General features: G+C 53.1%; 2 protein-coding genes across 6 annotated transcripts; one reads left to right on the forward strand and one right to left on the reverse strand.

Annotated features, from left to right (window-relative positions):
• Nucleotides 1-4021: 4021 nt before the first annotated feature.
• On the reverse strand, nt 4022-17237 carry ALDH16A1 (aldehyde dehydrogenase 16 family member A1). Its single transcript, XM_082676394.1, has 17 exons — nt 17105-17237; nt 12622-12724; nt 11850-11976; nt 10947-11125; nt 10786-10863; nt 10508-10689; nt 10268-10420; nt 9374-9559; nt 9047-9142; nt 8708-8844; nt 8442-8547; nt 8226-8356; nt 7703-7870; nt 7201-7402; nt 5602-5787; nt 5150-5272; nt 4022-4572 (listed from the first exon to the last, which is right to left on the reverse strand). Exons 1-17 carry the CDS (start codon nt 17192-17194, stop codon nt 4411-4413), a joined length of 2409 nt encoding a protein of 802 aa, XP_082532520.1. The 5' UTR covers nt 17195-17237; the 3' UTR covers nt 4022-4410.
• Nucleotides 17115-22560, forward strand: PIH1D1 (PIH1 domain containing 1; the record flags this gene model as incomplete). Of its 5 annotated transcripts, none has more annotated exons than XM_082676397.1 (11): nt 17115-17252; nt 18109-18202; nt 18677-18743; nt 19363-19542; nt 20677-20738; nt 20831-20912; nt 21291-21420; nt 21652-21727; nt 21850-21918; nt 22086-22229; nt 22436-22560. In XM_082676397.1, the coding sequence occupies 10 exons, from the start codon at nt 18113-18115 to the stop codon at nt 22475-22477; spliced, it is 942 nt and encodes a 313-aa protein (XP_082532523.1). In that variant the 3' UTR covers nt 22478-22560. The 5 variants fall into 5 exon arrangements, with proteins under 5 accessions (XP_082532523.1, XP_082532525.1, XP_082532524.1 ...); XM_082676399.1 differs by having other exon boundaries at nt 17120-17252; nt 18096-18202; XM_082676398.1 differs by lacking the exon at nt 17115-17252 and adding an exon at nt 17330-17347.
• Nucleotides 22561-22665: the final 105 nt, after the last annotated feature.

Raw genomic sequence — 22665 nt, forward strand, 5'->3', positions numbered from 1 at the left:
ATCCAGCCAAGCTGGCCTAAGGCAGGCATGCTCCTGGCCCAGGGCCTTTGCACTGGTGGTTCTCTCAGCCTGGAATGCCCTTCCCCCAGATACCCACATGGCTCAACCTGATCTCATTCAGGTCTTTGCTCAACTACACAAGGCAAAGCCTTCCCCAACCACCCTTTTTCAAGTTGCACCCCCCTCCCAGCACTCCCACTCATCCCTGCTTTGCTCTCTCCCTCGCCACTCATGACCTTCTGACACACCATTGCCGTTTACTTTTCTTCTTTATTGTCAGTTGTCCCTATGAGGACGTCAGCTCTGGGAGGACCACGCACTGTGCGTGGCTCACGGCAAGTGCTCGGTCAACATTTGTTAAATGAATGAACAAGTGGATCCTGGCCCCTTCAGCATTTTTGTGGTATATTGGAGAATGCATCTGGTCTCCGGCTGTTTCCTGGGAGACAAACTCTAAGTCCTTGGAACTTCCAGGTGATAGGCTTGTCTTTGTTATTCATAGATGAGGGGCGCTCCCTGACCACACCTGAGTTTACACTAATGAGGGACTCAGGATGGGGGCTGGTCAGGACCAGAAAAACCAGTCATGTGATTAGAGGGTTGGGGCTTGGAGGCACAGGAAGAAGTCTAACTTACCGACCTCTCACCTCCAACCTCGAGGGAAGGGGAGGGAGGCTAGAAATTGAGTTCAATTTCTGTCTCCAACTTCACATGGCTTTTTCCTCTTCTGTCTTCTCCTCTTCTGCCTCTTATAAAGGAAATTGTATTTAGATGTAGGGTCTACTTGGATAACCCAGGATATCTCGAGATCCTTGACTTAATTACATCTGCAAAGACTTTTCCCAAATAAGGTTACATTCATAGGTTCCGGGGTTAGGACATTATCTTTGGGGGGCACGACTGAAACCACTAGTTCCCTCAAAGCTGTTTCTCACCTCTGGAAACAGCATGTGCAAAGGCCGCACTGGCTGTTTCTTCTGCCAGGGATGCTCTCCCACCACCACTTTTCTAACCTAATTAGGTCCTCATTGTCCTTCAAGACCCAATGCAATCACTAATCACCAGGGAAATGCAAATCAGAACCACAGTGAGGTATCACCTCACACACCTATTAGGATGACTATTATCAAAAAGACACAGATAAGTGTCAGAGAGGGTGAGGAGGAATGTAAACTGGTACAGCCACTATGGAAAAAGGTGTGAAGATCCCTAGCAAAATAACAACTAGAGGGAATTCCCTGGTGGTCCAGTGGTTAGGACTCCACGCTTTCACTGCCTTCACTGCCGAGGGCGTGGGTTCAATCCCTGGTCTGGGAACTAAGAACCCACAAGCCACGCAGGCGGCCAAGAACAAAAGAACAACAAAAAAAGTGTCCATTGGCTAATGGATAAAGAAGATGTGTGTATATACACACAATGGAATATTATTTGGCCACAAAAAGAAGGAAAACCTGCCATTAACCTGGAGGACATTATGCTAAGTGAAATTAGTCAAAGACTAATACTGTATGGTGTCACATATGGGGAATCTAAAAAAGGCAAATTAATAGACCCAGAGAGTAAAATGGTGGCTGCCAGCAGCTGGGAGGGCAGGGAAACAGTTGTTGGTCAGAAAAGACAAACTTTTAGCTATGAGTGAGTTCTGAGGATCTAATGCATGGCATGGTGACTGTATTTAACAAGACTGTATGGTATACTTGGAAGTGGCTGAGTGGATTTTTTTTTTTAAGTAGTTTATTTATTTTTGGCTGTGTTGGGTCTTCGTTGCTGCGTGCGGGCTTTCTCTAGCTGTGGCGAGTGAGAGCTACTCTTCGCTGCGGTGCGTGGGCTTCTTCTCACTGCTGTGGCTTCTCTTGTTGTGGAGCACGGGCTCTAGGCACGCGGGCTCAGTAGTTGTGGCACGTGGGCTCGGTAGTTGTGATGCACGGGCTTAGTTGCTCTGCGGCATGTGGGATCTTCCCAGACCAGGGCTGGAACCCATGACCCCTACATTCGCAGGCGGAGTCTTAACCACTGCGCCACCAGGGAAGTCCCGTGAGAGTGTATCTCCAGTGTTCTCACCACAAATAAAAAAGGTAAGTATGTGAGGTGATGGATGTGTTAATTAACTTGATTGTGGTAATCATTTCACAGTGCATATGTATGTTAAATTATCATGTTGCACACCTTAAGAAATAACATTGTAGAACTGAAATATATACAACTTTTAACTGTCAATTATACCCCAATAAGGCTGGGGAAAAAAAAACTCAGTGAAGTGTCACCTGCCTTGGGAAGATTCCTGCCATCTCTCTCGCCTTCACCTCATACACAGACGCACACACACACTCAAGTTGGGAAAGGTGTCTTCTTCAGGCCCCCAGAGTGCCCTGAGCTTCTACCACTGCTATAGTACTGTACCTGTCACCTTAGGTTACATCAGTGTCTTTCAGCCAGAGCTAAGCCTACCTCTCCTCTGCTCACAGATCCTCTATGGCTCCCTAGTGCCCTTGGGACAAATTCCCAACCCCGCTGACACCTTAATTTTAGCTCAGTGAGACCCATTTCAGACTTCTGACCTCCAGAGTTGTAAGATAATATGTTTGCATTGTTTTATTTAAGCCACTAACTTTGTGGTCATTGTCACAGCACTGACAAGAAATGAATATACCCCTCATCCACTGCATGAGCTCACAAGGCTAAGTTCTGTCTTGTTCATGGCCATCCCCAGCACCTACAACAGTGCCCCACTCACAGCAGGCACTCAACCGATTTTTGTTGACCAACTGGATGGCTGCCTTAACTAGGAGCTCCTGCCCCTAAGCCAGAGAAGACTGGACCAGAAGTGGACATCTACCCCAGTCTGGCCAATCAGATTTCTTCTCCTGTGGATGTGGCACTAAGTGTCCTCTGTGGTCTGGGCTGGGGCTATAGAGACCTCCTGTAGCTGGCTTTGGCTGGTTAAAGCAACAGGACTAACAGGAAGGTCACTGAGGCAGCCCATGGAATCTGGGGGGAAGTTATCAAACCCCAGAGGAAGTAGAGCCTTCCAGGGACTTTCCTCCAAGACGTTCCTGTGTCTTTCCTGTCCAAACGTCCAGATACTGGGAGAGGTTATCTCTTCTGCCCAGCTTTAGTCAAATACTGACAGGAGGTTGTCTGCTCTCATTTGCCCCAGGACAAAATCAACCTCTAATTAACAGCATGTTTTGTGTAACCATCACAGAATCTACCCAGTGAGGTTGGAATTATTAGCCCCAATTTATAGATGAGGAAACTGAGGCTTAAGAGTGGTGAAGGGCTTCCCTAGTGGCGCAGTGGTTAAGAATCCACCTGCCAATGCAGGGGACACAGGTTCAAGCCCTGGTCCGGGAAGATCCCACATGCCGCGGAGCACCTGGGTCCGTGCGCCACAACTACTGAGCCTGCGCTCTGGGTCCCATGAGCCACAACTACTGAAGCCCGTGCACCTACAGCCCATGCTCCGCAACAAGAGAAGCCGCTGCAGTGGAAGCCCACGCGCCGCAACGAAGGGTAACCCTGCTCGCCGCAACTAGAGAAAGCCCACATGCAGCAACAAAGACCCAACACAGCCAAAAATAAAATAAATAAATAAATTTAAAAAAAAAAAGAGTGAAGAAGCTTTCCTAAAGTCACATGGCTAGAAGGATCTGGAATGAAGCAGACAGGCAGATACAAGACCCAAGAAATGACATGACCCACTGAGACGGGACCTGAATACAGCTCCTGCTTGCATTCGGGTTCTCAGGACCTGGGGTTCCCGGCTGTGTATCTTGCCCTATTTTCCATATCTCTGTAGCTTTCCAGAAAATGTCCTTTTATCCTAAGCTAGTGTGTGTGGGTTTCTTGCATCAAAAAGAATTCTCAAACAGTGGTATGCTGGGGTGGCTCGTGGGAACTGTTAAAAATTCAGGAATTTTCAGCCGGTTGTTCAATCATCTGGAGCTTGAAAGGGACACGGTGGTAGGAGCACCATGGAACTGGCTGAAGTTACTTAACCATGGATTTTATTTTATTCCAGAGAGCTACTGTATTTTATTTTCACCAGCACACCACAGATCCTGAGGCAATGCAGAGGCAGAGAAAACCAGGGAGCAGGAGCCACTGGATAGAAAAGACCAGAAGAGACAAGAGTCGCTGCGGCCCTGTCCAAAGGTTCTTAGAGTCCCTTGTATCTATTTCACAGACACGGAGTTGTCCTGGCGCCAGCCCATGCGGCTGCTGAGCCTCAGAACTGAAGTGGCCTCAATAGCCCAGAAGTTGCTATTTCCTCCCTTCCTCCCCTCAGAGGCACAGCCAAGATTGGTCAGAGTTTATTGGAACCATAATAAGAGGAAAGTTCCAGACGTCTGGCATCGGTTGGGGTCCATCTGTCCTCTGTCCAGGATGGAGTGGGTGGCACTTGGGCAATCAGTCCCCCATGGGCAGCCACAGGGCCTTGGTCCGTGCTGCCCGCAGCCCCAGCTCTGGGCCTGCCCCCTCGGCGTCCTGATCCCAGGCCCGCGGGCAGCCTCTGTTCACCCACACTGGCTTGAGGTTTCCTGCTGAGGCCCATTCCACAAACTGGGAGCCCTGGCGTGGGGAGATGGGGGGGCGTGGTCAGCATTTCCATTGGCTTGGTTGCTAAGCAGCTGCTTCCTTGGCAACAAGGACTATTATTGAGGAGGGGCCTGAAGGCTTGCCTAGGCTCTGTGGCTAGAATGTTCAGCTCCTAGAAAGCAAACCTTCCAGATGCTGAGGGAAACAAGGTTGACCTTTACAGATATGGAACTTCTTCCCCTTTAACAGCCCACACTCAAAGGAATGGGGCCCGAAGTTATCGTTAACAAGGAGTTCCCATCTGTTACCATCAGGAGGTTTAAGAGGGTGGACTGTAGGCTTCTGACACTGTTGCTAGGGTGTGGTCCTTAGCAATGGGTTGTCCAATGAGATTAGGTCTTTGGGCTAGGCAGGATCTCAGGCCCTTGCTGCTAAAGAGATTCTCTTCCTTAGCAACCAGGGCTGTAAAGGGGCAGGATCTCAAAACGTGGTTGCCAAGGAGTTTCTCCCCCTTAGCAATGGGTGTTCTAAGGGGGTGCAGCCATGTCCCCAGAAAAGGAAGAGTTTGTTGGTGAAGTTTAAGACACTGGAGATGGCAAACAAAAGGTACCTGGGCAGATCCGAAATACCACAGGGCCTGGATGTCCTGGTGCAAGGCCAGGCAGCGGGTCAGGTGGTCCCGGTCTCCTGTCACCACATTCACCAGGCCCCCTGGCAATAAGGTGGCCATATCCTAGGGGATGGGACAGTGGGTCACCCAGGGTTGGGAGGGAGTCAGAGACCCCCAGGGCTGTCGGAGAGGGTGAAGAATGGGCAAATGGGGAGTGGCCATGGGGGTCCTGGAAGGAATGGGACTGGGGTCATGACTGGTGAAGGCTCACAGTCTGGAGAGAACCGTCACTGGGTCTATGAGGAGTGAAGGTTTTGTGCCAGGATGCAGGTTACCATGGTTACCAAGGGGGTGGGGTGAGAGCTGAGCTCCTGCAGGTCTTGGGGCATCTTTCATCCATCTGCTGCTCCACAGGCTGCTGGGAGCAGCAGCAGGCAGGCAGGCGACTGTACCTGGCAGACCTCCAAGGCAGGGATGGGACAGGCCCCGCTGGGCACCAAGACCACAGTGTTGCCGTGGGCCAGAGCAGGGGCCAGCAGAGACACGAAGGCAAGCAGGGGCCACTCTTCCGGGCACACAATAGCCAGCACACCCAGAGGTTCCTGCAGCCGAAGCACGGGGCCTTTCAGCCCTGCTACCTGCAGGGACAGGCAGGAGGTCAATGGCGGGGCAGGGGAGCCTGACTGCCCTCCTTTGGTCTCCTGTATCACCCACCCTTTTTCTCCTCTCATCCCCAACTTTGCTTCTCCATAACAACTCCAATCATAATAATAAAACCAGGTGTTATTTCAGAGCATAGACTCTGGAGCCAGATGCTGGGTTCACATCAGCTGTGTGACCTTGGGTGAGTTACTTAACCTCTCTGGGCCTCAGTTTCCCATCTTTAAAATGAGGATAATAATAGTGCCTACCTCAGAGATTTGCTGTTAAGATAGAATGAGTTAATATGTGTAGAGGTCTCGAAATCTAGCCTATAGGTTTGTGTGTGTGTGTGTGTGTGTGTGTGTGTGTGTGTGTGTTATTTTAAATTTATTTATTTATTTATTTTTGGCTGTGCTGGGTCTTCGTTGCTGCGCACGGGCTTTCTCTAGTTGCAGAGAGCGGGGGCTACTCTTCATTGTGGTGCGCGGGCTTCTCATTGCGGTGGCTTCTCTTGTTGCAGAGCACGGGCTCGAGGTGCATGGGCTTCAGTAGTTGTGGCTTGCGGGCTCTAGAGTGTGGGCTCAGTAGTTGTGGCGCATGGGCTTAGTTGCTCCTCGGCATGTGGGATCTTCCTGGACCAGGGATCGAACCTGTGTCCCCTGCATTGGCAGGCGGATTCTTAACCACTGCGCCACTAGGGAGGTCCCTCATGGTGGTTTGGCTTGCATTTCTCCAATGACTAATGATGCGGAGCATTCTTCCATGTGCTTATTGGCCATCCATAAGCAAACATTTTCTGAGCCCTTGGCTACACGTCAGATATTAAATGCTCGGTTCACTTAGTTTTCATAACAACTCCTCAAGGTTGGTACCACTGTATAATTGTATATCATTTATGGAGGAAGCCCAGGTCAAACGACTAGCTATCTTTCCATTATCTTTCTATTATCTCTGTCCCTGAGTGTGCCCATGCCATTGCTTGAGTCACTGAATCCTCACGTTTTCTTCACTGGACCCACCATACGTCTCAGACCAACCTAATATCTATATTTAGCTGCATATTATATATATAAACAAAACAAAAATCACACCAAACAATACTCAGTGCAATGCACTCTATATTTTCTATCCTGTTGTCTTTTGTTAAAAAAAGAAACAAGAACAAAAATACCAAAGCAGGGCTATGACCCACTAAATTGGTTTTATGGCCCAGTAATAGGTCACTAACAACAATTTGAAACACTACTCTATGAGGTGGGCTGGATACCCATTATACAGAGGATGAAATCAAGGTGTAGACAGGTGAGGCCACTGGGGCCGGGACCCCCAGTCTGGCTCATTCCGGAGCCCTTCCTCTGACGCCACTCCAGACTGCCTGTCCTGTCTGCCCGCCCACAGACCCCTCTCACCTGCAGGGTGCAGCCTTGGGTCTGGACGCGGGCCCCCCATGCCCGAAGCCGCCTCACGCTCAGCTCCACCTCCGCCTTGGCGACCTTGAGCTCCACTCCATGCCTCTCCAGCCTCGAGACCAGGGTGGACTCTCGGCATTGCAGTGCGGCCGCCAGGGCCCATAGTAGGGCTGCTCGGGCCCCTGGCGACTGGCCCACCCAGCTGTGGGTGGACAGGGCACATTGGGGGTTGGTTTCCTCATCCTGGCTCTTTCCAGGTGCCCCACCTCTGTCCACAGCTCCTACTCTGGGGGTCCAGGCCCCATAGCCCATCTGCCCTGGGAGGAGAGTGAGGGGACAGACCCACATCCCGTCAGCCCTGGGAGCTCAGACTCCACAGCCCACAGTCCTCGGGGTCCAGACCCCATGTCCCATCAGCATCAGCTAGTCCTGGGATTTCAGACTCCCCCCTCTGACACCCCACGACCCCTGGGATATCTCACGTGACACCTCCGTTCCTTACCCAGGGGCAGCCTGGTGAGCAGCCTCCACGGCACCTCGGATATCCTTGGCTCCACCCTCAGCCACGTAGCCATGGAGATTGCCCTGCGAATCCCGGATGGGCCTGGAGCTCCGGGCCCCAGGAGCCTGGAAACGGCCTCCCACAAAGAGCCCATAGGGGGGTGCTGGGCTGGAGTAGGGTGAGGTGTGAGGGTGGGTGCTGGGGCAGGGACTGCTCAGACCCCATCCCCACCCCACAGGATGGACCACTCGAGCTCCCATGAGCCTCTGCGGGACCCCACATTCCTGGCCCCCTGAGTCTCTGGGAGAGCACAGACCTTCATTTAGCAGACCTGAGACTCTCATCAGGCCTGGCGGGTAGGGGTGAGCTGTAAGACCCAGAATGAAATTCTCAGCAGGACTCAGGGACCCCTTGATGGCTCTCAAGAACCTCCCTCCAGTCCATGGAGGAGCCTGCCACAATTTCCCCTCTCCCCTTCCACACTCCAGGAATTCTGAGAGTTGTGGTCCCTAGAACAGCTCACCTAAGCCCTGTTTCAGGCCCAGCTGGTAGGGTGGAGGGAACAGCAAGGCCAAAGGTGTCATAGTTCAGATTCTCCGACAGGTAGGGCAGGCAGGTAGGGGTCCCTGAGGGCCGCAGATACTCATACAGACCCTGAGAGAGGGACAGAGTCAAGAGAACGTGAGAAGGGCACAAGGTGGATGAAGGGGTGGTGATGGGCAGGGAGGGGTGCACTCACATCTGGCCCCCCGTGCCAGGAAGACCCACTCTCCTTGCAGCCACCTGTTGGCACTGCAGGGTCTCTGAGGCCGTGGGCATTGATCCAGACCGTGCCCATCTGGAGCCTGTGGGGAGGAGGGGACATCAGAGAGAAATGCACAAACTTGAGGTGGGGAGGGGTAGTCAGAGAGGCGGGGAGAGACCCAGAGAGAGGGGAAGACATCGAGACTAAAGCTGGGGCCATCCCAGCAGGGCCCCCTGTGTGCCCAGTGGGTGTGAACTGACCCATAGGCCAGCTCCAGGGCCTGCCCCAGTCTCTCGCTCCATACGCTGGCACTGCCTCCTCGGGGCATCCAGTTGGCCACGGCCAGCGCCTCCTTAGCAGTACGGAAAGGGGAGGCCACGACCAGAGGCCACGGAACCTGGAAGGGATGACAAGGGAGCTCAGGCAGCCTGGCCAGCCCCTCCCTCCAACACCCCACCCACTAGGAGTCCAGCCTACAGCAGTCAGCAGCCCCCAGACCCAGTCCAAATGGTCACTCCGGGGGCCTCTGTGCTGTGCCACCCATGTCCGGCTGAGGATGGGTGGATAGCCTAGGGTCTCTGAGACCTTGAGGGGCTTACCTCTGCCTGAGTACATGGAGAGGCTGGAGGGAGGTCAGAGATCAAGGATGGGGGAAAGAATGGGCTGTCTGGAGGCATACTGCCAGCCTGGAAGACCTAGGGAGACAGAGAAATAGATCTGCAAATTCACTCCAATCCTCTCCTCCCCAGGGATCCAGGAGTCTGGACCCCAGACCCCTCCTCCCTCAGACCCAGGAGTCCAGCCCGCAGGCCCTCCTTGCTCGCACCCCAGAGTCCAGGCCCCCAGACCCATCCCTCCCCAGACCTAGGAGTCAGATCTTGAGGTCCCTCCTCCCCCAGCACCCCAGAGTCTGTGCCCAGGCTCACCTGTGCACCCTGGCTCTGGGCCTCACGCACATAGCGCTGGGCCAGGTCATGTGCAGCAGCTCCCCGGGCCCCCATGTCCACGGCTCCGTCTAGACCTCGGCCACCGCGAAGCCGCCCCATCCGCGCCTGGAGCCGCCTCATTGTCTCATCCCACACAGACTCCTGGATGAGAAGTCTGAGTCCCCCCTGTTAGGAAAAGGGAGGGATAGGGTGGGCAAACTCGGAGCCTACGTGGGTGGGTCACATCCCCGCAGAGGGCCAAGCCTGGGGGACATATGTGCACAGATCAGAGGAGGGTCAGGGAGAAGTGGCCGAGGACCAGGAGACTCCCTGAGGCCCCAAACCCCAGGGAGGATGTGGAGTTACAGAAAGCTGGTGACGCAGAGCGAAGAGAGATGCTAGAAAACTAGGACATGGACACTCAGAAAAATGAAGAGTCCTAAAGAACAACAGACACAGAGCCCCCGAGCCTGGAAGCCCAGGAGAGCCGGGAACGTGGAGATTCAGAAACTCGAGAGGATGAGGACCTTCACACGTGATGGTCTACAGATAGGAGTTTGGAGACACAAAGACCTGAAAAGTAAAACAAATGAAGAGACTTCCCTTGTGGTCCAGTGGTTAAGACTCTGCGCTCCCCATGCATGGGGCCCGGGTTCCATCCCTGGTCAGGGATCTAGATCCCACATGCATGCCGCAACTAAGAGTTCACATGCCATAACTAAAAGATCCCACATGCCACAACGAAGATCCCACACGTGGCAACGAAGACCCTGCATGCCGCAACTAAGACCCAGCACAGCCAAATAAATTAATTTAAAAAAAAAATAAATAAAATGAATGAAGTCATGGGGCCCCAGGGTCTAGAGACAGACAGGCCCAGCCCCCAGGTCTCACCGGGCTGCGGTCAGACCAGGCTGCATCCACGACGCCCTCCACGGCCGAGTCCACATCCGCCGTCTCCATCAGTAGCAGCAGCGACTCAGCCCCCAGTGCCAGGCCCAGCTCGGGACCCTGGCCCGCCAGGGCCCGCCGTAGGGCACGACCATCCTATGGGACCCATGCAGGGGTCAGCAGCGGGGAGGAGCATTCCAGCCCCCCAGCTGTGTCCAGACACCCTCCCACCCCTGAAGATACCTCGATGGCTCCACAGAAGGCCACCTTCTGGACTCCAGGCTGTGAGGCAAGGACAGGCCCCAGGGAGGCAGGGCCACTGATCACATTGAGGATTCCTGGGAACTGGCCTAGCTCTCCTGCCAGCTGGGCCACAAGGAGGGGCGTCGGAGAGGCTGGGGGCACGAGGACCACCACCGTGCAGCCTGGGGAAGGCAGGCAGCTCAAGGACCCTGGAGTCCAGACCCCCGGCCCCCTTCTCCCTCAGACCCCGGAGTCCCAACCCCCAGCCAATCATTTACCCACAGCCAGGGCAGGGCAAATCCTCCACATCATCTCAAGGAAGCAGAATGTGGGTGGCAAGATGAGACCAATCACTCCTGCAAGAACAAATGAGACTGGTGCAGGCACTGCTGGATGGTGAGGGAGGAGGGGGCTGGGGGCTGGGACTCCTGCTTCTCACCCAGGGGTTCCCAGCCTGCCAGCGCCTCCTCCTGGGTGTGTGCCTGGACTGCATGGTGCTGGAGCAGCTGCTGGGCCAGAGGGACATCCCTGTCTCGAACTTCTCGAATGGCCCGTCCAGTAACCAGGGACTCCAGGGTCCACAGCAGCCGCTGGTGCTTCTGGATCATCTTGGCCAGCCTGTGGAGCAAGCAGGGGGGATGGTCATTTTTTTCTTTTTTCCTTTTCCTTGGCCGCCCGCATGGCTTGAGGGATTTTAGTTCCCCGACCAGGGATCGAACCTGTGCCCCATGCAGTGGAAGCGCAGAGTCCTAGCCACTGGACCGCCAGGGAAGTCCTGGGATGGTCATTTCCCACTGCCCCTTGGCATGATAGAGTCCTGGAACACGCCCTGTGTATACCTGAAGTACAATCCCCAGGAACCCCTGGGGCATCAGCACTATTTACCAGTGGTGGAGGGCACCAAAGATGTATGGGAAATGTAGTCTGGTAAACACTCAAAACCTCAGGGTGCTGTGTAAAGATCTTGGCCACCTGTAACCCCCAAATGTGCTAGGAAATGAAAGCTTAGCCTTTAAGTTCAATTGTTCTTTGGGAAATGGAATCTCTGTCTCTAACTTGCCCAAGAATGTGCTGGAAAACAGTTTCAGGAGCTTCACCAGGCCCAGTGAGCTGTTGAGAAATGGTGCCCGGATGAGTCCCAAGGGTATGCTGGGAAACAGGCTTTGTCATTTCTAGTCCCAGCGAACAGTAAGAAATGGATGTTTTAGCTGCTAAAGGCTCAAAGGCATGCTGGGTATATGAATCTTAGCAGCCAGTGAATTCAGTGGGATATTGGGAAATATAGAGTCTTTGTTCTCAAATCCTTCTCCATCTCCTGGGGTCCAAACCTCAAGTGCATCACCTGGTCAGATGCTGGGCCCGAAAGGCTCCAGGCTGTGTGCTCCAGTTCTCCAACGAGGTCCTGGCAGCCTCCACGGCTCCTGCCACATCCTCCGTCTGTGCTTGGAGGCAACTGGCCAAGTTCTCTCCTGGGGAGATGAATGGGGGGAACCCAGTTGGCAGGTGGGGGGAACCCGTGTCAGAACTGGGGGGGGCTGACATTTTTGGAGCCCAGGAGCACCCCAAGGCAGTAAAGTTGGTCCCCCTACCCCACACAGGTTCTCAGTTTTATCATCTGACAAATGCGGATAAATCCATATAGGTCTTTGCTCTGACTGCCTCCCACAGGCAAGGAAGGGATTTTAGGAGACAGTGACTTCAAAAGTGTTCACAGTGGGCTTCCCTGGTGGCGCAGTGGTTGAGGGTCTGCCTGCCAATGCAGGGGACGCAGGTTCGTGCCCCGGTCTGGGAGGATCCCACATGCCGCGGAGCGGCTGGGCCCGTGAGCCATGGCCGCTGAGCCTGTGCATCCGGAGCCTGCACTCCGCAACGGGAGAAGCCACAGCAGTGAGAGGCCCGCGTACCGCAAAAAAAAAAAAAAAAAAAAAAGTGTTCACAGGGACCTGGAACCATAATTAGGAGGACTGTTATCAGGAGGAGCCAGAAATCTCAGCCTTCTTCTCCCACCAGCTGCTCCCTGCTCTCAGGGCCCTGAGCAGAGAGAATGGTATATTGTTGGTGGGTACACCTGGGCCATAGACACCTCTTTCCCATGACTGGGGGACACCGCATACCTGTGATGGGATCCTGGCAAGGCACTGAACTCCTGTGTTCAGGCTTTAACCACCGTCCGTTAACATAGTGACCCAAGTGCCGGTCCTGGGTGTCCAGCCAGGCCTGGGGGAGGTGGAGAGAGTTCGGAAAGGGGTCTGAGAGGCAGCTGGAGGAGCTCTATCCCTACCCAGAGTCCTCTGGGAAGAGAATACCCGCCCCCTTTGCCCCATCAGTTATTTTCCCGTGTAGGAGGAAAATACACATAAACATAAAAAATACATAACATGAAATTCACCATTTTAAAGTGTAAATTCAGGGCATTTTCTAACAATACATTCACAACGTTGTGCAACCATCTCCACTATCTACTTTCAGAACGTAGGGAATTCCCTGGCGGTCCAGTGGTTAGGACTCCACGCTTCCCCTGCTGGAGGCCCAGGTTCGATCCCTGGTCACGGAACCAAGATCCCACGTGGCGAGCAGCACGGCAAAAGAAAAAAATCCAGAATATTTCCATCGCCCCAAAAGGAAACTCCATACCCATTAAGAGCTCACCCTCCCTTCTCCCCTGCCCCCAAGTCCTGGCAACCACTAATCTGTTCTCTGTCTCTATGGACTGGCCTATTCTAGACATTTCATATATAAATGGAATCCTACAATACGTGACTTTCTGTGTCTAGCTTCTGTCACTCAGCTTGGTGTTTTCGAGATTCATCCGCACTGTAGTATGGATCAGAATTTCATTACTCTTTATGGCTGTATGATATTCCATTGTCTGGAGAGACCACATTTTCTTTACCCATTCATCAGCTGATGGGCATTTAGGTTGTTTCTGCCTTTTGGCTATTGTGAATAGTGTTGCTGTGAATGTTCACGTACAAGTCTTTCTTCGAATAACGTCTTTACTTCTTTTGGGCATATATCTCAGAGTGGAGCTGCGGGTCATATAGCAATGCTCGGAGTAATTCATGGAGGAACCACTAAACTGTTTTCCACAGCAGCTGCATCATTTTACATTCTCACCAGCAACATATGAGGGACATCCTATTGACTTTTACATATGGAGAATGTGAACAAAGGATTAATAAAACTTGTTCTCCATGGAGAAATGACCTTCTTGAATAGAAATGACTTTCTATTTCCCTGGAAATCTGATACAATTCAGTTATATTTCCAGACAATACTGACCCCCGACTGGTCCACTGCACCTGGACTGGGAAAACTGGGAATATACCCTAAATATCCAGTGGGAAGCCAGAAATTTGGGGCTTCCTGGAGTGCTCTGCATTCTTGTGATGGGCATGTTCCTTGCCAGGACCCTTGCAATGCCCATGAGACTGTATCACGTGCTCTTTGGGAGGTGGGGCTTTTAAGCCAGGGGACTCCCATACCTTCCCACATGAGATGGCGTTCCCTCCCATCTCAGCTGTCATCACTCGGGAAGGATGTGACACCCCCCCGCCCCCCCACTGAAGACACAGGCCTGCTGCTGCCTTGCCAGGTGAAGTTTATTTGGCTGTGAAGTGCCTAACTGAGCCCAAGGTAGGGAGTCCCTGGAGCCTGGGGCCACATGGCCTGGGTTTGAATCGTGGCTCTGAAACTTCCTTGTTGTGCAGTCTTAGCCTGGGTCTTAAAATACCCTGGTCTTGGCTAACCCATCTGGAAGATGGAGATAATCACAGTCTCTCCCTATTTCACATGACAGTGATGAGAATTAAATGGATCCATATGTGTCATAGGCTCAGAACAGCACTTACTTAAGACTTCCTATTCATTTTATTGCATTTCATTCTCCCTGTCTGTTTCCTGTTTCTTTCTCTCCCTGTCTTCCCTAAATCCTTTCTAAATCCAAGACATCTTTTCCACTTTTTCCTTCTGCACACTGGCTTTTGTTGCTGTTGTTTTTGGCCGCTGGCTTGCGGGATCTTAGTTCCCCGATCAGGGATTGAACCCGGGCCCCCTGCAGTGAAAGCGAGGAGTCCTAACCACTGGACCGCCAGGGAATTCCCCAAACTGTTTTCTCTTAGCATCCCTGATGCCTTAGTCTCCTGATTTTTCTCTTACCCTACCAACTGGGCCTCCTCATTTTTCTTTAAAGTAAAAAAAAATTTTTTTTTTTTGGCTGTGCTGGGTCTTCACTGGGGCGTGTGGGCTTCTTCGCTGTGGGCTTCTCTCTAGTTGCGGCACACGAGTGCAGTTGCCCCGTGGCATGTGGCATCCTAGTTCCCCGACCAGGGTTGAACTCGCGTCCCCTGGGTTGGCAGGTGGATTCTTAACCACTGGATCACCAGGGAAGCCCCCCAAATTTTTAAGTAAAGTAAAAATTCATAAGTTTCAAATTCAAAGATGCCCCCCCGACGGAAAGACACATTTTTGAAATAGTCGGGCATATATGAACATGGGCTGGGCACTAGATAATACTAAAGAACGACTGTTAATGTTAAAACAGCCTGGTGGTTATGTTACAAAATGAGTTCTTACCTGTTAGAAATGAAGATTCAAATACTTATGGGAAAATAACATGACACCTGGGTTTTAAATCACTCCAGGAAAAAAAAGAGAAAACAAAGAGATATAACATTGGATGAAATGTTGATGATTGTTGACATTGAGTGATGATGGATAAATGGGAGTTCATAATTTAAGTACTCTGTGTGACTTTGCAAAATTTCCCCCCCCCAAAGAAAAACAGAACCCAGAAAGAATGTTCCACAGGGTCCTGGCAGGCCACCCTGGTGTGAGAAGAGGGCCCTGGTGGAGACTAGGAACTCATGACTTGTCTAAAAACACAGTTAGCTATTGGAGCCAGATAATCTTTGTCAGGGTATGTGAGCCAAAGGTTGCCAAACTTTGGATTTTTATTTTCAAGAGAAGCTGGAATCCCGGATGTTTACATGAAATTACTTGTCTACGAATTCACATTAAAAAAAATAAAGTTCAGGCCAAAGAAAACATGTTTGTTGGTTGAGTCTGGCCCACAGATTGTAAGACTGAGCTGGGGGGGTGGGGTGGGGGGATGGGGGGTGTGGGCTCTGGAATCCCAGGGTTCAGGTTCAAATCTCATTTTCACATTTTTTAAGATGTGTTGACTGTTGGCAAATTACTTACCTCTTTAAGCTTCTGTCTGCTATCACTAAAGTAATGACAATTACTGTTTTGGGGATTAAATGAGATCATGCTGAACACAGAGCCTGGCACATAGAAAGCACCCAATAAATATAAGCTATTATCACATTATTGCTATTTCAGAATAGTCCATCTCTAACCAACCTCCAAGTATGGGAATTCTCTATACTCCATCCCAGATCCTCTTATCTGAGTCTACACTATAGTTCTAGATAATCTCATCATTCCCACCATTCAATTATCTTCCTACTGTGAGGACCCTGTCTCTACGCCTGAGGCTCAGGCACAAGTAGTATTTGACTCCTGCACATGGCCCAAGGCTTTCCCTCTCATCATCACCATGTGATAACCAAGCCCATAGTCTTTCCCAAACTTTCTGCCACCCTACTCCTCTTGGGTTCACCATGGGGTGGGGGGGAGGACAGAGACAGCCAAACCCAGACCCGAGGCATTGTCCTTGTCCTCTCAATACCCCAAACCCTGTTCCTCCTGCATCTGTGCCTCATCTCTTCTCCATCTCTACAGTCCGCACCAGGCTCTGGTCTCATCTTCTTCCACGTGGACCACTGTTCTAACCTCCTCTTTCCCTCCAGAGAAGCCCAAGCTTCTCACACCTAGGTGCTAGAGGGCCCTGTGAGATCAGGATGCCTCCATGGGGGAATTCTGAGGGGGATGGGTAACTATACAAAATCCGAGGCACCGAAGTTATACATGGGAACCCCAAGATCGTTCTGGGGGACCCTGAGGGATTACGGGAGCCTTAGGGAAGTTCTGAAGTACACGGAGGGATCACGGGAGCCCCACGGGGTTATTCTGCGGGGCTGAAGGTAATTACAGAAGTTCTGATGTATTCTGGGATTCCGAGGGTTCCCGAGATTACAGGAACCCCACAAGTATTGACGTGACCCTGACGACTCACGGGGGCTCCGCGGAGGTCTCCGGACGACCAAGGGAGCCCCCCCAGGAATTCCGAGGGACCCCGGGGGCCATAGGATATTCTGAGGAATCACAGGAAGTCTACGCCCACAGGAATTCTGAGTCCCAGGGGATCACAGGAAGCTCTGAGGCGGCCCTGAAGAATCACAGAAGCCCCTCGGGGGATTCTGCAGAATAGGAGAAGCACCACCTTGAGTTCTGGACCGTGGAACACGACAGCCACTAGGGCTCGCGAGAACAGACTAAAGAGCTAACAGGCGGCAACCGTAAGGGCTCAAGGGACCGTCCTCCGGGGTGGATCCTAAGGAGCGGCGGGAATCACGGGAGCTGAGAGGGGCGGAGCTGCTGAGCTGCCGCGGTGGATCACGGGAGTCCGCGCTCAAAACGGGGCCCGGAGGACTAGGAAGGGGGATGGGCAGCGCCGGCCGGGCAAGCCCTCACCAATGCGCATGCGTGGCTCTCCGGCACCGGTCCGTATTCCAGCGTAGTGAAGATCTCGCAAGCGCGGGATCCTGTGCGCGTCGCAGCCATCACGTTCCCAGGCCGCTTTCCACGGACTGCGGGACTCTCTCTCCAAGGGAACTTCGAGGTCTGAAGGGCGGCACCGCCCCCTCCAGGCCAAAGGGCGGGGCGACAGGAGATAGAGCGTAATCCCGCCTTAGGACCCGGTGACTCCGCTTATAGGTCTGCGCCGGGAAGTGTAGTTTGGAGCATGCGCATTCCTCAAAGCTGGGGGAGTGGGGAACGAAAATATGGATGCCTTCAAATAGGTACGAGGCCTCCAGATTTAGAAGAGTGGCCGTATTGGCGTCTTCCCACCACCCTGTTCATATTGGAGACCGAAAGTGCAGCTTTTAGCCCGAAATATCTTTACTCGAGAATCTAGTCTACCTCTGGGGACGAGGTGATTGTTCAGAGATCAGAAGGGAGTCCTTTAGGATGGACACTGAAGTTAAGGTTTTAAAAGTGTGCCAGCTTTGCCCAGTAACCTGGCCAGATGTGGCTGTAGGGAAGGAGCGGAAGTGTGGCTTTAATCCATATCGGAAGTGTGGCGTTTAGTGGCTTTCTGGATTAGTTTTGATTGGTTGAGGTGAAGGGCGCGGCTTCAGATTTAGACTAGATTGTTCTGTGATTGGTACCGAATGCGGTTGCCGGATAGATGAAGGAGCGTTGGGGTAGTCGGAAGTTCCTGGCTACGCAGAGACCAGAAGAGTGGCTCTCATTTAAACACTTGGCACATAGGGCTTAGAGGGCATCTAGAGACATTGGCTCCCAAGAGATTTGATGCAGTATCTGACCTGAGTGAAACTGTAGTCTCAGGCCAGATTCTTAGATTTGCGTACAGAATTGTGGGTGTCGGGAGTCGGTTGAGGGCCCGGGAGCAGGCCTCAGAGTTCGGATCCAACCGAAGGTTGTTGCTGAGGACGCCTAGGTCTCTTCCCCAGGGCCATGGCCGACTTGAAGCTGCTGGTACCGGAGGTAAACGAGGCAGAGACGATGAGCGCTGAGACGGCGCGTTTCGAGGAGCTGCTGCTGCAGGTGCGGACTGAACGGACTCCTGGGTCCCTGAGGATTTGGGAGATTTTGTGTGTGTGTGTGTGTGTGTGTGTGTGTGTGTGTGTGTGTGTGTGTGTGTGTGTGTGTGTGTGTGTGTGTGTGTGTGTGTGTGTGTGTGTGTGTGTGTGTGTGTGTGTGTGTGTGTGTGTGTGTGTGTTCAGAAACGGGACTACAGTTCCCAGAATACACTGGCGGGGGTGGTGGTGGAGAAACAGTGCCTACGGGAGTTGTAGTTGCTTAACTACTACTACTGCTAGCTGTTCGCTAGTCTCTGGAAGAAATGCGAGTGGGATCAGGGTTGTCCTTCGGGTTCCTCAAAGTAGGAAGGGGACATAGTATGTCTCATGCCCTGCCTAGCTCATATACGTAAAAATTGCTCACTAAACATTTGAGGAACAAATGAGGGGGTTCTGACAGCACAAACGCCAAGCCTGGACGTTGTTTTCTTTCACACAGGCCTCCAAGGAGCTCCAGCAAGCCCAGACAAGCAGACCAGAATCTACACAGATAAAACCTCAACCTGGTGAGAAAGACAGAAACCCAAAGAGAGAGGGATAGAGTCCCAGAGAGAGGTGGTCACAGACTGGGGGCAGGGGCCATAGGGAAAGGAGAGAGGAAGGAGACACAGTAGTGGTGTATAGAGGCCTTGGGTGATGGGAGTGAACAGAAACCCAGAGAGGGCAAGGAAGGGACTGAGATCCAGAGAGAGGAGGGGTAAGGGGGAGGGATAAATTGGAAGATTAGGATTGACATATACACACTAATATATATAAAATAGATAACTAATAAGGACCTACTGTATAGCACAGGGAACTCTACTCAATACTCTAATGACCTATATGGGAAAATAATCTAAAAAAGAGTTATATATATGTATAACTGACTCACTTTGCTGTTCAGCAGAAAGTAACAACATTGTAAATCAACTATACTACAATAAAAATTTAAAAAAAAAAAGAGAGATGTGGGGTGACTAGGTGGACAGGACTCAAAGACAGAGAGTCAGAAATCCCAGGGGCAGAAAGGGGAACAGACCCAGAAAGTGGAGGACTAATACTCTAGGAGGGGGACAAATCAAAAGAAGGATGGACACTGAGACCCATGCAGAGACAGATGGTCAAGGACAAACCCATTCCCATCAGGTTTCTGCATAAAGACCAACTCATCTGAAGGGAAGGTTTTCATCAACATTTGTCACTCTCCCTCCATCCCTCCTCCCGCTGACTTGACCGAGGATGAGCTGCTTCAAATGCTGGAGGAGGACCAAGCCGGGTTTCGCATCCCCATGAGTCTGGGAGAGCCGCATGCCGAACTGGATGCAAGTCAGTGCCTTGAGAGGACCCAGGAATCTAGCCCCCTCGGTCCTTTCTTCCCTAGAATCCAGGGCCCAGGACCCTCCTCCCTCGGGACCTAGAAACCTGGCACCCCTGTACTGATCCTTTTCCCCATGGCATATCCCTAGCCTCCTGGGCATCCAGAACTCTCACCGGACAGTCCTGGTTCTGCTCACCTGGCCAGGCTGGCACTTCTCCCTGCCCCACCCCAGGGCAAGGGAGGGCTGGGCAGGTGCTCATTAACTGATCTCCTGGCTGTAGTCCTCAGCCAGCCCTAACCCATCCCTGTTTTCTCCTCCACCCTCTCCTCTGTCTCTGTGTCTCTGCCTTGTCTCACCTCTGTCTCTGTGGAGTTTCTGTCTCTACATCCTTGTGTTTTCAATTCACATATGTCCCCTGAAGCCTCCTGGGATGAAGCTTTGGCCAGTGCCCTGGGGAGTAGGGACTTATCAAAACCCAGAACCTGCCCTTGAGAAACTCTCAGTCATGGGTGAGGATGAAGGAGGCAGATGTGATTTCAATGTGGTGTGACTCTGTGCTGTGCTCGGGGTGGGGTGGGGGGCCTCTTCACTCCCACTGAGGGATCAGGGAAGGCCTCCTGGAGCAGGAGACGTCGGATATAAGATTTCAAGGAACCAGAGCAGTTCATCAGGCCAAGACAGAAAAGAGGGTTCTAGGCAGAGAGGACAGAGGGGTCCAGAGGCTGGAGAGAAATGATTGAATTGAATTGATCAGTAATCAAGAGTGATTGGAAGAAATTTAAAGGGATGAGGTTGCTGGAGAAGTGAACTCTCTCCAGGTGGGAGGGGCAGACCACACAGGGCCTCCAGTGCCAGGCTGAAGGACTCAGTCCTCCCCCTGCGGGTGCTGGGGGGCCTTGGGAGGACTATGAACTGGGGAGGGTCAGGGTCAGCTCTGGGACATGGTGGGGAAGGACCAGAGGGGAAGAGACTGCAGCTGGGAGACGAGGCTGGTGTGAATCCAGACTGGCAGCCGCGTGTCTTGACTTCCTAATGTCTCTGGGTCTGTGGCTGCTATTCTTCATTGTGTTTTCCTTGGCTGTGCCTGGGCCGCGGGGTTCCCACCGAGGGCTGGGGTCTCACCCCCTTTCTCTCCCGGCAGAAGGCCAGGGTTGTACCGCCTACGACGTAGCCGTCAACAGCGACTTCTACCGGAGGATGCAGGTTGGGGGCGGGGCTGCAGGGGAGGCCTGGGCCGGGGCCTCTCCCTCCATCACCCAGCCCTCCCACATCTCTTCTCCCTCTTTCACTCCTAGAACAGCGATTTCTTGCAGGAGCTCGTGATCACCATTGCCAGGGAGGGCCTTGAGGACAAATACAGCCTGCCACTAAATCCAGGTGAGGGGCGGGGCCTGGGCCACAGGGAGGAGCCAAACCTGGAGGAGCTTGGGGGCGGCCCCTGGGAGAAGTGGGACTCGTGTGGGCAGGGATTATATTAGCCCCTGGGCTGTGGAGTTCAGGGAGAGGGATGTGTGAGTCTTGGGAAGGGGGAGAGGGAGCAGGCAGGGGTCTTGAGAGCCTCGAGGGGCGGGGCTAAGGCAGGCACGCCTCCTAAAGTCAAGCTTGGGGGTGTGGTCAGATCCCTGGTATCCTCGGCAGAGGGCGGAGCCTCTCCCATGAGGCTCTCGCAGTGCAAGACCCCCTTCTTCCTCTAGGGGAGGGAGCAAAGGACACCCTGAGCCATGTGACCTTTGATCCTGTGTTCCTTCCCCTCAGAGTGGCGCATATTGAAGAACAGATCTTTCCTGGGCTCTATCTCCCAGCAGAATATCCGCTCCCAGCAGCGTCCTCGGATCCAGGAGCTGGGGAACCTGTACATGCCCGACTCCCCGAGACCTGAGAAAGGGTGGGCATTCAGTGGGCTCCCTATCTCCTGTCTCCCCGACATTCTTTGGAATCTCTCCCGCCATCCTGTAGGTGTTGGTGTCCTGGGGCTCTGGGAACCCAGAGGGAGGAGAAGCAGAACTCCCTCTGGGAAGGTGTCCTGAGGCTGCAGGGCTGGGAGGGAGAAAGAGAGGGAGCGGCCCTGGTAAAGACCTGGCGGCTCTTCTGAGTTCTGCGTCTGGTTCCTCCCCAGCCCTGAGAAGCCTCACCTGAACCTCTGGCTGGAGGCCCCTGACCTCCTCTTGGCCGAAATTGACCTCCCCAAACTGGTGAGTGCACCCTCCACCAGAGTAGGAGAATGAGGTCTGGAAGGGTCGGGGTCTTGGAGGGGGAGTGATGCGGGCTCGTTGTCAGACCTGTGTGAGCCTGACCAGTGCTGCACTCGGAGCAGGTTGCCTCCTCCGTCCCATGGGGGCCTCAGGCCCACTTCCGGTGCTGTCCTGAGGATGCCCAGTGCATCGTAAGTGCTCAGTCATAAACCTGTAATTACTGTGTCCCACTTTTTTCTTGGGAGGTGAGACTCTTTAAATATGGTATCCCGACACGCGAGAGTTCTCTCACTGGTCTGTGTTCTTATCGTCCTGTTGCTGGGAAGGGAAGGGTGGGCTGATTCCACTGCATCCCCAGGAAGGCGCTCTGGGACTGTCGCTGGAGATTGGGGAGAATCGCCTGGTGATGGGGGGCCCCCAGCAGCTGTACCATCTGGATGCCTACATCCCCCTGCGAATCAGCTGTGATGAGAGCAAGGCAGCCTTCCATCAGAAGAGGAAGGTACCTGGGGGGCTGGGGGTTGTGGGGAACCAGGGACACTTGGGGACCTGGACCCCTGGGTCTGAGGGGGGAGGAGCTGGGGACCTGGACCCCTGGGTCTGAGGGGGGAGGGGCTGGGGGGTCTGGATCCTGGGTCTGAGGGAGGAGGGGGCTGGGGGCTGGATCCCCAGGTCCTGAACCTCTTTCCCCTTCCTCTCTCTCCTCAGCAATTGATGGTGGCGATGCCCCTTCTGTCCATGCCTTCTTGACTGGGTGTCTCCCTGTGCTTCTACATGGAGGGAAGAGGATGGTGGCTTCCCTAAAATTGAAATAAAAGATTTTTGCCTTTGTTCTTTGTCTGGCTAGGAGTAAATGGGGAGTGGGAGGGAAGAGGGACATTGGACTGGAATCCCATGGAGGTCGCTCCGCCAGCTCAGGCCTCGTCCTCTCCCCCGAT

This window comes from Grampus griseus (genome assembly GCF_964374135.1).
Source record: "Grampus griseus genome assembly, chromosome: 19".
Taxonomy (NCBI): domain Eukaryota; kingdom Metazoa; phylum Chordata; class Mammalia; order Artiodactyla; family Delphinidae; genus Grampus; species Grampus griseus.